This window comes from Vicia villosa, unplaced genomic scaffold (assembly GCF_029867415.1).
Source record: "Vicia villosa cultivar HV-30 ecotype Madison, WI unplaced genomic scaffold, Vvil1.0 ctg.000010F_1_1, whole genome shotgun sequence".
Classification (NCBI taxonomy): Eukaryota; Viridiplantae; Streptophyta; class Magnoliopsida; order Fabales; family Fabaceae; genus Vicia; species Vicia villosa.
In genome coordinates this window covers 2,435,445-2,453,298 of record NW_026704940.1, presented here as the reverse complement: position 1 = coordinate 2,453,298, position 17,854 = coordinate 2,435,445, and the positions used below count along the sequence as shown (strand labels likewise).

General features: G+C 38.6%; 1 protein-coding gene across 2 annotated transcripts; it reads left to right on the top strand.

Moving 5' to 3' along the window:
- The first annotated feature begins 1,263 nt into the window (after window positions 1-1,263).
- Window positions 1,264-17,315, top strand: LOC131621614 (uncharacterized). Of its 2 annotated transcripts, none has more exons than XM_058892651.1 (2): window positions 1,264-2,139; window positions 17,077-17,315. In XM_058892651.1, exons 1-2 carry the CDS (start codon window positions 1,338-1,340, stop codon window positions 17,088-17,090), a joined length of 816 nt encoding a protein of 271 aa, XP_058748634.1. In that variant the 5' UTR covers window positions 1,264-1,337; the 3' UTR covers window positions 17,091-17,315. The 2 variants fall into 2 exon arrangements, 1 of the variants encoding a protein (XP_058748634.1); XR_009289639.1 differs by lacking the exon at window positions 1,264-2,139 and adding an exon at window positions 5,983-6,124.
- Window positions 17,316-17,854: the final 539 nt, after the last annotated feature.

Genomic DNA, 17,854 nt, shown 5'->3' with positions numbered 1-17,854 from the left:
CAGCGCTCAGAAGCTTTGTCTCAAATGGTTCAGCATGCAACATCAGAACATGGTCTGGCAAGACATCAGAAGATGGTCGAAGCAGAATCAGAACATGGGTCTATGGAAGCATCAGAAGAACATGAGATCAGAAGCACTGAAGCTCAGAAGATGGTATCACGCTCAGAAGCACTTCAAGGTCAGAAGATCAGAAGATGCTATGCACCAAGCTGTTTGACTCTGATGATATTCAAACGTTGTATTCACAAACATCAGATCAGAAGAAAGTACAAGTGGCAAGCTACGCTGACTGACAAAAGGAACGTTAAAAGCTACTAAAGGCTACGTCAGTAGACACAGCGTGAACAAGGCTCGAGGTAGTTGACAAAAGCGTATAACATTAAATGCGATGCTGTACGGAACACGCAAAGCATTAAATGCATCCAACGGTCATCTTCTCCAACGCCTATAAATATGAAGTTCTGATGAGAAGCAAGGTTAACGATCCTGAACAAATACAATTCAAATTAACTTGCTGAAACGCTGTTAAACTCAAAGCTCAGAATCTTCATCTTCATCAAAGCTCACTACATTGCTGTTGTAATATATTAGTGAGATTAAGCTTAAACGATTAAGAGAAATATCACAGTTGTGATTATCGCTTTTAAGAAGCATTTGTAATACTCTTAGAATTACATTAAGTTGTAAGGAACTAGAGTGATCGTGTTGATCATAATACTCTAGGAAAGTCTTAGGAGTGAACTAAGCAGATTGTAACTAGAGTGATCGTGTTGATCAGTAGACTCTAGAAAAGTCTTAGAGGGTATCTAAGCAGTTGTTCCTGGAGTGATCAGTGTGTGATCAGAAGACTCTGGAAGACTTAGTTGCGGACTAAGTGGAAAACCATTGTAATCCGTGCGATTAGTGGATTAAATCCTCAGTTGAGGTAAATCATCTCTGCGGGGGTGGACTGGAGTAGTTTAGTTAACAACGAACCAGGATAAAAATAACTGTGCAATTTATTTTTATCTGTCAAGTTTTTAAAGCTACACTTATTCAAACCCCCCCTTTCTAAGTGTTTTTCTATCCTTCAGTGTAGACTAACAATTGTGTATTGTTGTTTGTGCTGATTGTTTTTGTGTTGTAGTGGAGCTATGGCTGGGAGGAATGATGCTGCGATAGCTGCTGCTTTGGAAGCAATGGCTCAGGCTATGCAGAACCAACCGAATGCTGATGAGAGTGCTGGATCTCGTAGTTTGGCGACTTTCCAGAGGGAGAATCCGCCGGTGTTCAAGGGTACGCATGACCCTGATGGTGCTCTTGAGTGGTTGAAGGGGATCGAGCGAATCTTCCGTGTTATGGATTGCACTCCTGCACAGAAGGTTAGATATGGCACTCATATGCTGGCTAAGGAAGCGGATGATTGGTGGCTAGAGACTCGTAGGAGGTTGGAGGCTCATGGTGAGGAGATCACTTGGATTGCGTTTCGCATGGAGTTCTTAAGGAAATATTTTCCTGAGGATGTCCGTGGTAAGAAGGAGATTGAATTCCTTGAGCTGAAACAAGGAAACAAGTCTGTTGTGGAGTATGCTGCTAAGTTTGGTGAGCTGGCTAAGTTTTACCAATACTATAATGGTGCGAATGGTGAGTTTTCCAAGTGTATCAAGTTTGAGAATGGGTTGCGTCCAGAAATCAAGAAAGCGGTTAGTTACCAGAAGATCCGTATTTTTGCTGATTTGGTGGATAGTTGTCGGATTTATGAGGAGGACAACAATGCTCATTATCGTGTTATTAATGAGAAGAGGGGCAAGAATCAACAAAGTCGTGAGAAACCATATGATGCTGGTAAAGGGAAGCAAAGAGTTGCTCATGGTCATAAGACTAGTGGGGGAGATGCTCCTGCTAGGGTTGTATGCTTCAAGTGTGGTCGACCTGGTCATAAGAGTAATGCTTGCACTGCTGATGTGAAGAGGTGTTACCGTTGTGGTAAGACGGGGCACATGTTATCTGATTGTAAGCATAAGGATGTTGTTTGCTTTAACTGTGGTGCGGAGGGGCATATTGATAGCCAGTGTCAGAAGCCAAAGAAGACAGCTGTAGGTGGTAAAGTGTTTGCTTTGTCAGGAACTCAGACATCTAGTGAGGATGGCCTTGTTAGAGGTACTTGTTTCATTAATAGCATTCCTTTAATTACTATTATTGATACCGGTGCCACTCATTGTTTTATTGCTGCTGATTGTGTGAAAAGATTGGGTCTTACCTTGTCTGCTATGAATGGAGAAATGGTTGTCGAACTCCCCGCTAAGGGAACGGTGACTACTTCTCTAACGTGTTTGAATTGTCCTTTGTCAATCTTTGATAGAGACTTTGTTGTTGACTTTGTGTGTTTACCGCTTGTTGGTTTGGATGTGGTATTGGGTATGAATTGGTTGAAACGCAACTACGTTCATATCAATTGTTTTAACAACACGGTGAGATTTTCTTCCCTTGAAGAAGAAGGAGTTGGTTTGTTGAATGGTAAGCAGTTGAAGCAACTGATGCAAGACGAAGCGCAAATGTTCTCATTGATGGCGTCCTTGTCTTTTGAGAATCAAGTTCGAATTGATGAGTTAAAGGTGGTGAGAGAATTTTCTGAAGTGTTTCCTGATGACATTCCTGATGTACCTCCAGAAAGAGAAGTTGAGTTTACGATTGATCTTGTACCTGGTACCAGACCTGTTTCTATGGCACCGTACATGATGTCTGCATCAGAGTTATCTGAATTGAAGAAGTAATTAGAAGAATTGCTTGAGAAGAAGTTTGTAAGACCAAGTGTATCACCGTGGGGAGCACCCGTATTGCTTGTAAAGAAGAAAGATGGAAGTATGAGACTTTGTGTTGATTATCGGCAGTTGAATAAAGTGACGATAAAGAACAAGTATCCACTTCCAAGAATCGATGACTTGATGGATCAGTTAGTGGGTGCTAGTGTGTTTTCTAAGATTGATTTGAGGTCCGGATATCACCAGATTAGAGTAAAAGAAGATGACATTCAGAAGACCGCGTTCAGGACTCGGTATGGACACTACGAGTATTCGGTGATGCCCTTCGGTGTCACTAATGCGCCGGGAGTATTCATGGAGTACATGAACCGTATTTTTCATACTTACTTGGATCGGTTCGTGGTGGTATTCATTGATGACATTCTAATCTACTCTAAATCTGAAGAAGAGCATGAAGAGCATTTGAGGATTGTGTTACAAGTTTTGAAAGAGAAGCAATTGTATGCCAAGTTGTCTAAGTGTGAATTTTGGTTGCATGAAGTTAGTTTCCTTGGTCATGTCATTTCTGGTAGTGGCATTGCCGTGGATCCTTCTAAAGTTGATGCTGTGTTACAATGGGAGACTCCGAAGTCAGCTACTGAGATTAGAAGCTTTTTGGGTTTGGCCGGTTATTATAGACGGTTTATCGAAGGATTTTCTAAGTTGGCACTTCCATTGACGAGATTGACTTGCAAAGGAAAGGCGTTTGTGTGGGATGTTCAATGTGAAGAAAGTTTCAATGAGTTGAAGAAGAGATTGACGTCAGCTCCAGTTTTGACTTTGCCTAATTCAAGAGAGCCTTTTGTCGTGTATTGTGATGCTTGCTTGATGGGATTAGGTGGCGTGCTTATGCAAAACGGTAAAGTGGTTGCTTATGCGTCTAGGCAGTTGAGGACCCATGAAAAGAATTATCCTACACATGATCTTGAGTTGGCTGCAGTGGTCTTTGTGTTAAAAATTTGGAGACATTACCTTTATGGCTCTAGATTCGAGGTGTTTAGCGATCATAAGAGTTTGAAGTACCTTTTTGATCAGAAGGAGTTGAATATGAGGCAACGAAGGTGGCTTGAATTGTTGAAGGATTATGATTTCGGTTTGAACTATCATCCTGGAAAAGCAAATGTAGTGGCCGATGCTTTGAGCCGAAAGACTTTGCATATGTCGGCCATGATGGTTAAAGAGTTGGAGTTGATTGAGCAGTTCCGAGACTTGAGTTTGGTATGCGAAGTGACACCGCATAGTGTTATGTTGGGAATGTTGAAGATTAACAATGACTTTCTTGACAATATCAGAGAGGCTCAGAAGTTAGATGTGAAGTTGGTGGATTTGATGGTAGGAACCGATCGACTTGAGAATGGTGATTTCAAGTTAGATGCACGTGGTGTGTTGAGATTCCGAGATCGTATTTGCATTCCTGATGATGAAGAGATTAAGAAGGCGATTCTAGAAGAGAGTCATAGAAGCAATTTGAGTATTCATCCAGGAGCTACAAAGATGTATCAAGACTTGAAGGGTTTGTTTTGGTGGCCTGGTATGAAACGTGATGTGGCACAGTTTGTGTATGCTTGTTTGACTTGTCAGAAGTCAAAGATCGAACATCAGAAGCCTGCAGGATTGATGCAACCGTTAGAAGTTCCAGAATGGAAATGGGATAGCATTTCGATGGACTTTGTAATGGGATTACCTAATACCTTAAGAGGATTTGATTCGATTTGGGTGATTGTTGATAGGCTTACGAAGTCGGCACACTTTATACCTATTAACATCACATTCCCGATTGCGAAGTTAGCAGAGTTATATGTCAGGACGATTGTGAAGTTGCATGGTGTACCTTTGTGTATTGTGTCGGATAGAGATCCGAGGTTTACTTCTGATTTCTGGAGGAGTTTGCAAGAGGCATTGGGATCTAAGTTGAGGTTGAGTACGGCGTATCATCCACAGACAGATGGTCAGACCGAGAGGACTATTCAGTCATTGGAGGATTTGTTGAGAGCATGTGTTCTTGAGCAGGGAGGTTCATGGGATACTCATCTTCCGTTGATTGAATTCACTTACAATAACAGTTACCATTCTAGTATTGGGATGGCACCTTTTGAGGCGTTGTATGGTCGGAGGTGTAGGACTCCGTTACGTTGGCACGAGTCGGGTGAAAGTGTGGTACTTGGACCCGAGATGGTTAGAGAGACTACGGAGAAAGTGAAACTTATTCGAGATAAGATGAAAGCTTCTCAGAGTAGGCAGAAAAGTTACCATGACAAGAGAAGGAAAGATTTGGAGTTCCAAGTTGGTGATCATGTGTTTTTGAGGGTCACACCTGTGACTGGTGTTGGGCGAGCTCTGAAGTCTAAGAAGCTCACTCCTCGCTTTATTGGTCCGTATCAGATATCAAATCGAGTTGGGAAGGTTGCTTATCGTGTGGCGTTACCGCCAAATCTTGCTAATTTGCACGATGTGTTTCATGTGTCACAACTCCGGAAGTATGTTTCAGATCCGTCTCATGTGATTCGGATGGACGATGTGCAAGTGCGCGATAATCTCACAGTAGAGACGATGCCTGTGCGAATTGAGGATCGCGAAGTGAAGGTTCTAAGAGGCAAAGAGATTCCATTGGTGAAAGTTGTCTGGTTGGGAGCTGCTGGTGAGAGCCTAACCTGGGAGCTGGAGAGCAAGATGCGAGACTCCTATCCCGAGTTATTTGAATCAGGTAAATTTCTATTTTCGAGGACGGAAATATTCTAGTGGGGGAGAGTTGTAACGCCCGGAAATTTATTTATTCGCTTAATTTAGACGTTTGCGATGTTTATTGAATTTTTGCGTTTTGAAGTGATTTAGTCGGTATTAGTTCGGGATAGAGGATCGACATTTAATCTAAAATTTTAATATTTTTAGTATTAGAAATATTAATAAGCTAATATGTAGCGTTTTGGGAATTTTCTGAGTAATTGAGATTAGACCGTAAATATGAGTTATTGAGTATTAAACTGATATATTAAATAATCAGATATTATTTTTTTATGGAATAATAGTGGAATAGTGTTAGAAATAGTATTTTAATTTATTTTGAGTTAATGAGTTTATTGGGCCTATTTTTGATTTAGTAAAGATTGGTGAAGGGGGTGTTATTTATTAAGCCCAGTATTATAGAAATAATAGGTTTTGTGTAGTTAGAGTGAGAGATAGAGTAGAGAAAAAAACCAGAAAAGAAATATAGAGAGAAAGTCATTTGGGAGAAAGAAAGAAAACTAGGGTTTTAGAGGGAAGGAGGAGGCCAAAGAGGGATTCCATTCAAGAGCTATTTTCTCCAAATTTCTCCAAGAATCCATTAGAGCTGCACTCAATCCAAGGTAAGGGTGTGGTTCTCTTCTTATAATGGGGCTTATGAAATTTTGTATGTTGGGGATTGGTGTTAGAACAAGATTTGTTCTTATCAATTATCTTAGTTTTGATGATAACAATAATATGAATTTTGCTTAAGATAATATGGTACTCTAATCCAATGCAATTTCCCTTTCAGGAAATATATAAAGAGTACGCATAATTCAGCGCTCAGAAGATGTGTCTCAAATGGTTCAGCATGCAACATCAGAACATGGTCTGGCAAGACATCAGAAGATGGTCGAAGCAGAATCAGAACATGGTCTATGAAGCATCAGATGAACAAGAGATCAGAAGCACTGAAGATCAGAAGATGGTATCACGCAACAGAAGCACTTCAAGATCAGAAGATCAGAAGATGCTTTGCACCAAGCTGTTTGACTCTGATGATATTCAAACGTCGTATTCACAAACATCAGATCAGAAGGAAGTACACGTGGCAGACTACGTTGACTGACAAAAGGAACGTTAAAGCTACTAAAGGCAACGTCAGTAGACACAGCGTGAACAAGGCTCGAGGTAGTTGACAAAAGCGTATAACATTAAATGCGAAGCTGTACGGAACACGCAAAGCATTAAATGCACCCAACGGTCATCTTCTCAACGCCTATAAATATGAAGTTCTGATGAGAAGCAAGGTTAACGATCCTGAACCAAGACAATTCAAATTAACTTGCTGAAACGCTGTTCAATCAAAAGCTCAGAATCTTCATCAACTCACTACATTGCTGTTGTAATATCTTAGTGAGATTAAGCTTAAATTGTAAGAGAAATATCACAGTTGTGATTATCGCTTTTAAGAAGCATTTGTAAACTCTTGAATTGATTACATTAAGTTGTAAGGAACTAGAGTGATCGGTTGATCAGTATACTCTAGGAAGTCTTGGCAGTTGGCTGAGCAGTTTGTAACTAGAGTGATCAGGTTGGTCAGAATACTCTAGAGGAAGTCTTAGCAGTTGGCTGAGCAGAAAGTCTTAGGAGTGAACTAAGCCTAGAGTGATCGTGTTGATCAGTAGACTCTAGAAAAGTCTTAGGAGTGAACTAAGCAGTTGTTCCTGGAGTGATCAGGTTGTGATCAGAAGACTCTGGAAGACTTAGTTGCGGCTAAGTGGAAAACCATTGTAATCCGTGCGATTAGTGGATTAAATCCTCAGTTGAGGTAAATCATCTCTGCGGGGGTGGACTGGAGTAGCTTCGTTAACAGCGAACCAGGATAAAAATAATTGTGCATTTTATTTTTATCGCTCAAGTTTTAAAGTCACACTTATTCAATCCCCCCTTTCTAAGTGTTTTTCTATCCTTCAATTGGCATCAGAGCGCCGGTTCTAAGGTGCAAGCACTTAACCGTGTTTAGAAAAGATTCAGGAAGAGAAAAACGCTTCATTTAAAAGATGGTTGATTAAAGTGAAAAGACTACATCTACATCTGGCTCTGCTGAGCAATACAACGGTAACAATGGTTATACTAGACCGCCGGTATTTGATGGTGAAAACTTTGAATACTGGAAAGATAAACTGGAAAGTTACTTTCTGGGTCTAGATGGTGATCTATGGGATCTTCTGATGGATGGTTACAAACATCCAGTAAATGCCAGAGGCGTGAAGCTGTCAAGGCAAGAAATGAATGATGATCAAAAGAAGCTTTTCAGGAATCATCATAAATGCAGAACTGTTTTGCTGAATGCTATCTCTCATGCTGAGTATGAGAAGATATCTAACAGGGAAACGGCCTATGATATATATGAGTCCTTGAAAATGACTCATGAAGGAAATGCTCAAGTCAAGGAGACAAAAGCTCTTGCCTTAATCCAGAAGTATGAAGCCTTCAAGATGGAGGATGATGAAGACATTGAAAAGATGTTTTCGAGATTTCAAACTCTAACTGCTGGATTGAGAGTTCTTGACAAAGGATACACCAAGGCTGATCATGTAAAGAAGATCATCAGAAGCTTACCCAGAAGATGGGGTCCGATGGTGACTGCATTCAAGATTGCGAAGAATCTGAATGAAGTTTCTCTGGAAGAGCTTATCAGTGCCTTGAGAAGCCATGAGATTGAGCTGGACGCAAATGAGCCTCAAAAGAAAGGTAAGTCTATTGCATTAAAATCCAATATCAAGAAATGCACTAACGCTTTTCAGGCTAGAGAAGAAGATCCTGAAGAATCAGAATCTGAAGAAGAAGATGAACTGTCCATGATTTCCAGAAGGCTAAATCAACTCTGGAAGACCAAGCAAAGGAAGTTCAGAGGCTTCAGAAGTTCAAGGAAATTTGAACGTGGAGAATCTTCTGGTGAAAGAAGGTTTGACAAGAAGAAGGTCATGTGCTATGAATGCAATGAGCCTGGACACTACAAGAATGAATGTCCAAATCTTCTGAAGGAAAGTCCCAAGAAAAAGGCTCATAAGAAGAAAGGTCTTATGGCAACCTGGGATGAGTCAGAAGATGATTCAGAAGATGAGCAGGCCAACTGTGCGCTGATGGCGACAGAAGATGACGGATCAGAATCTACATCAGAATCAGATTCTGAAGAGGTATTTTCTGAACTTACTAGAGATGAGTTAGTTTCCGGATTAACTGAACTTCTGGAATCCAAGTCTCAGATTTGTATTAAATACAAAAAGCTGAAAAAGCTATTTGAATTTGAAACAAAGAGGCTTGAATTGGAGAATTCTGAATTAAAAGAAAAACTTTTAAAACTATCCAATAATGTTGGATCTCCTTCTGATTCAGAAAAATCCACTCCCAGTCTAAACCATATTCTGAAGGAATATGATTTAAGTTTCAGGAAGTTCTTATCTAGAAGTATTGGCAGAAGTCAGCTAGCTTCTATGATATATGCCGTATCTGGAAACAAAAGAGTCGGCATTGGTTATGAGGGTGAAACCCCATACAAACTTGAACCTGTTGATGAAATGAAAATTACATACAAGCCATTGTATGATCAGTTCAAGTATGGCCACTCACATGATATTAGGCACACTTCACATGCACAAAGTTTTCACATTACACACACTAAGAAGCATGTGACACAACCTAGGAAATATCATGAAACTCACATTAAGAATTATCATGCTGTTCCTCCTATTGCTTACAATGTTAAATCCAAGTTCAAACAGAACTTGAGAAAATCTAACAAGAAAGGACCCAAGAAAATGTGGGTACCTAAGGATAAGATTATTCCTATTGCAGATATCCTTGGCTGCAAGAAGGACAAAGCACAACATGTCATGGTACCTGGATTCTGGATGCTCGCGACACATGACAGGAAGAAGGTCTATGTTCCAAGACCTGGTACTTAAGTCTGGAGGAGAAGTCAAGTTCGGAGGAGATCAGAAGGGCAAGATAATTGGCTCTGGAACTATAAAATCTGGTAACTCTCCTTCCATCTCTAATGTACTTCTTGTAGAAGGATTAACACATAACCTTTTATCTATCAGTCAATTAAGTGACAATGGTTATGATATAATCTTTAATCAAGAGTCTTGCAAGGCTGTAAATCAGAAGGATGGCTCAATCCTATTTACAGGCAAGAGGAAGAACAACATTTATAAGACAGATCTGCAAGATCTTATGAGTCAGAAGGTGACTTGTCTTATGTCTGTTTCTGAAGAGCAGTGGGTCTGGCACAGGAGATTAGGTCATGCTAGTTTGAGAAAGATCTCTCAAATTAACAAACTGAATCTTGTCAGAGGACTCCCTAATCTGAAATTCCAATCAGATGCTCTTTGTGAAGCATGTCAGAAGGGCAAGTTCTCCAAACCTGCATTCAAGTCTAAGAATGTTGTTTCTACCTCAAGGCCATTAGAACTCTTGCACATTGATCTGTTTGGACCAGTCAAAACAGCATCTGTCAGAGGAAAGAAATATGGATTAGTCATCGTAGATGATTATAGCCGCTGGACATGGGTAAAATTCTTAAAACACAAGGATGAGACTCATTCAGTGTTCTTTGATTTCTGCATTCAGATTCAATCTGAAAAAGAGTGTAAAATCATAAAGGTCAGAAGTGATCATGGTGGTGAATTTGAGAACAAATCCTTTGAAGAATTCTTCAAAGAAAATGGTATTGCCCATGATTTCTCTTGTCCTAGAACTCCACAGCAAAATGGGGTTGTAGAACGAAAGAATAGGACTCTTCAAGAAATGGCCAGAACCATGATCAATGAAACCAATATGGCTAAGCATTTTTGGGCAGAAGCAATAAACACTGCATGCTATATTCAGAATAGAATCTCTATCAGACCTATTCTAAATAAGACTCCCTATGAATTGTGGAAGAATAAAAAGCCCAACATTTCATATTTCCATCCTTTTGGATGTGTATGCTTTATTCTGAACACTAAAGATCATCTTGGTAAGTTTGATTCCAAAGCTCAAAAGTGTTTCCTTCTTGGATATTCTGAACGCTCAAAAGGCCACAGAGTATACAATACTGAAACATTGGTTGTAGAAGAATCAATCAATATCAGGTTTGATGATAAGCTTGGTTCTGAAAAACCAAAGCAGGTTGATAATTTTGCAGGTTATGATATTGACATCTCAGAAGTTGTTGAGCCAAGAAGCAACGCATCAGAAGCAGAGCTTCTCAGAAGCAAGGAATCTGAAAGCCAAGTATCAGCTTCTCTGGAGGATCTAAGCATATCTGAAGAACCATCTGTCAGAAGATCATCCAGACTCATCTCTGGTCATTCAGAAGATGTCATTCTTGGGAAGAAGGATGATCCAATCAGAACAAGAGCATTCCTTAAGAACAATGCAGACTGTCAATTAGGTCTTGTATCTTTGATCGAGCCAACTTCTGTTGATCATGCTCTAGAAGATCCAGACTGGATAATTGCTATGCAAGAAGAACTAAATCAGTTTACAAGGAATGATGTTTGGGATCTTGTTCCTAGACCAGATGGATTCAATATAATTGGTACAAAATGGGTCTTCAGAAACAAGCTCAGTGAGAAAGGAGAAGTGGTAAGGAACAAAGCCAGACTGGTGGCTCAGGGTTATAGTCAGCAAGAAGGAATTGATTACACAGAAACCTTTGCACCAGTGGCCAGGTTAGAATCTATTCGTCTATTAATTTCTTTTGCCACTCAACATAACATCACTCTCTATCAGATGGATGTTAAGAGTGCCTTCTTAAATGGTTATATAGATGAAGAAGTTTATGTCCATCAACCTCCTGGTTTTGAAGACTCTATGTCTCCTAATCATGTTTTTAAACTTAAGAAATCATTGTATGGATTGAAACAGGCTCCCAGAGCTTGGTATGAACGCTTAAGTTCTTTCCTTCTGGATAATGGTTTCACTAGAGGAAAAGTGGACACTACTCTCTTCTGTAAAACCTTTGAAAAGGATATTTTAATTTGTCAAATATATGTGGATGATATTATTTTTGGAACATCTAATGCTACACTTGGAAAGGAGTTTGCTAAGTCTATGCAGGCTGAGTTTGAAATGAGCATGATGGGAGATCTCAAGTATTTCCTTGGAATACAAATAAATCAAACATCAGAAGGAACATATGTTCACCAAACCAAGTATGTGAAGGAACTTCTGAAGAAGTTTAATCTTCTGGACTGCAAAGAAGCCAAAACTCCTATGCATCCGACATGCATCCTAAGTAAGGATGAGGTAAGTAAGAAGGTAGATCAGAAGTTATACAGAGGTATGATTGGATCTCTTCTATATCTGACTGCTTCTAGACCTGACATTCTGTTCAGTGTTTGTTTGTGTGCTAGATTCCAATCAGATCCTAAAGAATCTCATTTAACTGCTGTTAAGAGAATTCTAAGGTATCTGAAAGGTACTACTAATGTTGGTTTAGTTTACAGAAAATCTAAAGAATACAACTTAGTAGGATTCTGCGATGCTGATTATGCTGGAGACAGAATTGAAAGAAAAAGTACTTCAGGAAGTTGCCAATTTCTTGGAAGTCACTTAATCTCCTGGTACAGCAAGAAGCAAGCAACCATTGCTCTATCAACCACAGAAGCAGAATATGTCGCAGCTGCTGGTTGTAGTACACAGATGCTCTGGATGAAGAGTCAGTTAGAAGATTATCAGATATTTGAGAGTAACATTCCTATATTCTGTGATAATACTTCTGCTATATGTTTATCTAAGAATCCTATTCTTCATTCAAAAGCTAAACATATTGAGATAAAACATCATTTCATAAGGGACTATGTTCAGAAGGGTGTTATATCTTTAAACTTTGCTGATACAGACCATCAATGGGCTGATATCTTTACAAAACCCCTAGCTGAAGATAGGTTTAAGTTCATTCTGAAGAACATCAGTATGGATTTATGCCCAGAATGAGAAGATGAGAAGTTCTCATGTATGAGTATCTTCTGAAATGAATGTGGAACATTTTTTTTAATCAGAAGTTCTGATTGAATTCTTTTAGAAATTATGATTCGGTTATTACTAACGTTTCATTGTCTAAGTTGATTCAGAACCTCTTTTAAAGCAAAACAGCTGTTACGCTTTATCTCGGGATGGTAAACCTGTCATTTCCATTCTTGGATATGCGTGCGTGCAGTTGAAGGGACGCCGACCATAGGTAACTGTGCTAGTCACCTCATTTGTCTTTATTATATCTCTCCTCACGTCACGTAACATTAAATGCTAGTCATCATTCGTTTCATTTTATTTTCCTTTAAATACTCTTCAAAATGGTTTTCGGTTTCCTATCTCTTTGTTTTCCTCTTAAAGTTTTTTTTCTCTCTCTCTCTCTCTCGTTTTTCATTTCTTCTCTCAAAACCTAGCGATTCACCCTAAGTCTGTTGAAGCTCCATGACTCAAAGGCGACAGATCTCTGTGCATCTCGGGATGGCTCTTCTAATACCTCTCAAGTCGGATCCTTCTTTGATGTTGTTATCAACTTTCATCCAAAGACAGAAGACTTTCTTGAGTTGTGGGAAGATAGGCTCAACGTCTATGTTGAGGAAAAGCCCCGTTTGCAACATTAGCTCTCTGTCTGTGAACTGTCCCTCACTTCCTCCTTGATTCTGGGATCTCCTCTACAGTGGAGGTTTCAGTCTGGAAGACAAGAAGTCCTCCGGGATTCTTGATGGGTTGACACAGAGCGTGTCTAGCTAGGGCTCTGTTTTTAATTTTTGTAGTGATTTCCTCTTTGGAAACTCTACTTTGTATTTGCTAGGAATGTTTTTCATCTTGTTAAACATAGGAACCTTTTGTAATAGCTTTTGATTATCAATGAAAAGTTTCCTTGTGTTTTACATTCCAGTAAATGTTTTCTTTTGTCGTTTTATACATCTGAATCTTTTTTAAATATTCTTTTTGATGTTATGACAAAAAGGGGGAGAAGATAAATGATAAATGATCTGATTAAATCTATCAGTTGCTGGGTAAAGGCTCCCACACATTCACTAACAAGAACTGCAAGTTCTACATGGTTTAAGTGTTTTGCAGGTACAAAGAAGTGAAGTGAATCTTCAGAAGCAAAACCATAAGAAGTGTTATTCTGTAAAAGGAATAAGCTCTTGGAAACTGAAGCAAGCTGAGTGCTGTCAAGCTTCAGAGATCAGAAGCAAGAAAGAAGAATGAATCAGAAGCACTGATAATAGAATTCGAATATCATTGTCTATCCTGTTATGACAAAATTCTATTTGCTATGATACATATAATGTTATGGCTCTGATACATTATTTGCTCTGATACATTTGGCTCTGATACATATCATGTATTTGAATATACATTTTATGTTCTAACTCGTTCATGCTGACTTTTGTCGTTTAGTTTTTGTTTTGTAACATTTCAGGATGTAGAGATGCTCAGATGATGCTCTGGTACATTCAACAATGTTCTGATACAAATCTAGCATGAAGTGATGATTGGTAAACATTCAAAGTTCTGAAGCTATCCGAGGGAAGCAGAAATCAGAAGATGTGAATGCTCCAAAAGATCCAGAAATTCAAGTTCTGAAGCTATCCGAGGGAAGCAGAAGTCAGAAGCTGTGAATGTTCTGAAGATCTAAAGAAATTCAAGTTCTGAAGCTGTCCAATGGAAGCAGAAGTCAGAAGCTATGAATTCTCTGAAGACAGAAGCTTATATGATCGTCTCTACCGAAATAATCAGGGAAGTCTTTTATCAAAGTTCTTCGAGTATTTATTTCAGGGGGAGATTATTTATCTCAGGGGGAGATTGTTAATCTCAGGGGGAGACATATTCATATGCTTATGCTATAGCTGTGTAATTTGTCTTTTGCCGTCTACTCTTTCTGATCGCAAATTCATATCATTTATATATGTTTTTGTCATCATCAAAAAGGGGGAGATTGTTAGAACAAGATTTGTTCTTATCAATTATCTTAGTTTTGATGATAACAATAATATGAATTTTGCTTAAGATAATATGGTACTCTAATCCAATGCAATTTCCCTTTCAGGAAATATATAAAGAGTACGCATAATTCAGCGCTCAGAAGATGTGTCTCAAATGGTTCAGCATGCAACATCAGAACATGGTCTGGCAAGACATCAGAAGATGGTCGAAGCAGAATCAGAACATGGTCTATGAAGCATCAGATGAACAAGAGATCAGAAGCACTGAAGATCAGAAGATGGTATCACGCAACAGAAGCACTTCAAGATCAGAAGATCAGAAGATGCTTTGCACCAAGCTGTTTGACTCTGATGATATTCAAACGTCGTATTCACAAACATCAGATCAGAAGGAAGTACACGTGGCAGACTACGTTGACTGACAAAAGGAACGTTAAAGCTACTAAAGGCAACGTCAGTAGACACAGCGTGAACAAGGCTCGAGGTAGTTGACAAAAGCGTATAACATTAAATGCGAAGCTGTACGGAACACGCAAAGCATTAAATGCACCCAACGGTCATCTTCTCAACGCCTATAAATATGAAGTTCTGATGAGAAGCAAGGTTAACGATCCTGAACCAAGACAATTCAAATTAACTTGCTGAAACGCTGTTCAATCAAAAGCTCAGAATCTTCATCAACTCACTACATTGCTGTTGTAATATCTTAGTGAGATTAAGCTTAAATTGTAAGAGAAATATCACAGTTGTGATTATCGCTTTTAAGAAGCATTTGTAAACTCTTGAATTGATTACATTAAGTTGTAAGGAACTAGAGTGATCGGTTGATCAGTATACTCTAGGAAGTCTTGGCAGTTGGCTGAGCAGTTTGTAACTAGAGTGATCAGGTTGGTCAGAATACTCTAGAGGAAGTCTTAGCAGTTGGCTGAGCAGAAAGTCTTAAGAGTGAACTAAGCCTAGAGTGATCGTGTTGATCAGTAGACTCTAGAAAAGTCTTAGGAGTGAACTAAGCAGTTGTTCCTGGAGTGATCAGGTTGTGATCAGAAGACTCTGGAAGACTTAGTTGCGGCTAAGTGGAAAACCATTGTAATCCGTGCGATTAGTGGATTAAATCCTCAGTTGAGGTAAATCATCTCTGCGGGGGTGGACTGGAGTAGCTTCGTTAACAGCGAACCAGGATAAAAATAATTGTGCATTTTATTTTTATCGCTCAAGTTTTAAAGTCACACTTATTCAATCCCCCCTTTCTAAGTGTTTTTCTATCCTTCAATTGGGTGTATAGATTTATTGCATTTGTTGTGTTAAATTGTTGTTGGGAACTGAAAATCTGTGATTTATGTTTTCTGCTATTGTTGAAATGGCTGTCGTTTCTGGAAATAAACATGATGTGGGTACGAAACGTAACCATGATGGGCAGCAACCATGTGTATTTCGTTTATGCCACTTTCTTCCTTTTGGTCTTTAGTATTTTTAAGTTAGTTGTTGTTCCTTAAGAAAATATATATAATGATATGAGGTAATATGTATTAAAAGTAGGATAAATAAGTTAAGAATCTGGAATGCCCCTGTTACAGTAATACACTAGAATTGAAATCAATTATGATTTTAGAACTTATAATGAAAACAATAGTAGTGCATGTTAGGGAAGAAATCACTTGAATTGGCATTAGTAACAGTTATAATATAAGATTCAAAACAGTCCCGTTTTATCGAAATAGTCGAATTAAGCGGTATATTTAGTTGTTCGGAATTTGATGAAAATTTACACGGTAGATAAGTTTAATTAGTACATTAACGTGGTGGTGTTCTTTTGTCGAAATTGTGATATTAATCGGTCGATTAAATTAATAGTTGAATTAAATATTTTTTAGCCTATTTAATTAGAATAAATTAAACTTAGATTAACTATTCGGTTTAGCGGTAAATTACGGTATCTTGTGAATTTGACCGTGAATGTGATTGTTGTGAATATCTTTGTGATTCTTTTGCTAATGGTATTCGTTCGTTGATTTGATGAATTTCCGGAATTGTTCCGTTGTTTACGTGATGTTGTCGAAAAATGTGTGAGTGTTATTACTTGAGTTAATAATGATAAATTTGATATGGGCGTGTACCTTGTGATGAATATTTTGTGAAGTAAATGATGATGATGATGTTGTGTGATGTTCGGTTCATCGAGTCACATACATTTGCATATACTCTGTGACGGCCTGAAAACTATGGCAAACATGACGGCCTGAAAACTATGGCAAACATGATGGCCTGAAAACTATGGCAAACATGACGGGCCAAATGGCAATTGGTGACGGGAGCTGAAGCTCCGATTGGTACCACATGCATATACATGAGTCGTGTCCCATGTGTCTTATGTGATTTATACATTGTGACGTTTTGTGACTATATTGTGATTGTAATTTTGTGACTTGTTATATGGCAGAAGTATTTGAATTGTGAATTAATGACTTGGTGAATAATATGAGAATATCAATACTTGTGAATGCGATTAACCGAATATGTCTAATTTCTAATATATAATTTATCATGCGCTCAATTATATGAATTGATATCTCACCCTTTCTTTGTTTCGCCGTTGCCTTTATATTGGTAACGTGCAGGTGATTCGCATTGAGAGGAGGTTAGCCGAGTTGGTTTTGAGTCGTTGTCGCTCTGATACGTAGCACTCGGGGGGGGGGACGAACGATTTGATTTACTTGCTTTTGGATTTTTATGTTTTGGCATACACTTGAGTTATTTGTTTGAGATTGTCGCTTTAAAGTGCTTTAATTGTTGAATTAAGATGCTATGAAATCTTGAACTAATTGTTGAGTTTCCGTTGCACTTCTATGGAAGTTAATTCATGTTAAAGACTATTATTTGATGTTTTCAGTCCTTCTGTATTTGTGAATGCTATGTATCTGCTTTATGCGACGAGGTGAATTGTTTTTTAGGATGATTATGTGATACCTCAATTGTTTGTTTATGAATTTTTATACTCTGATTTTATTTAAATTCCGCGGGTAGAATCGGGGTGTTACAGTGCCAACAAATAGCAAGTGAATAAATTGATTGTATGATTTTACATGAAATGGTAGAATTTATAGAGTTCATGGATTCTGATACACTTCATGTAATTTCTATTTCCACTACAATGATCTTTACGATCATCAGTGGATAAGTACGTGTTTGATGAGATAACCGACTCAGAGGTAGATGGTGGAACCTATCTGATTTGAATATGCTTCACGATGATTGAAATTGTGTGAACAGTCCGTGTTTCTAGATACTTGATTAATATGTGTGTTAGTTTACATGAATGATTTTAGGGATAAGTTACCACATATACCACGACTCCGAGTCGATTTTGGGTCTGTTTGGTAAAAATAGCGGTTGACT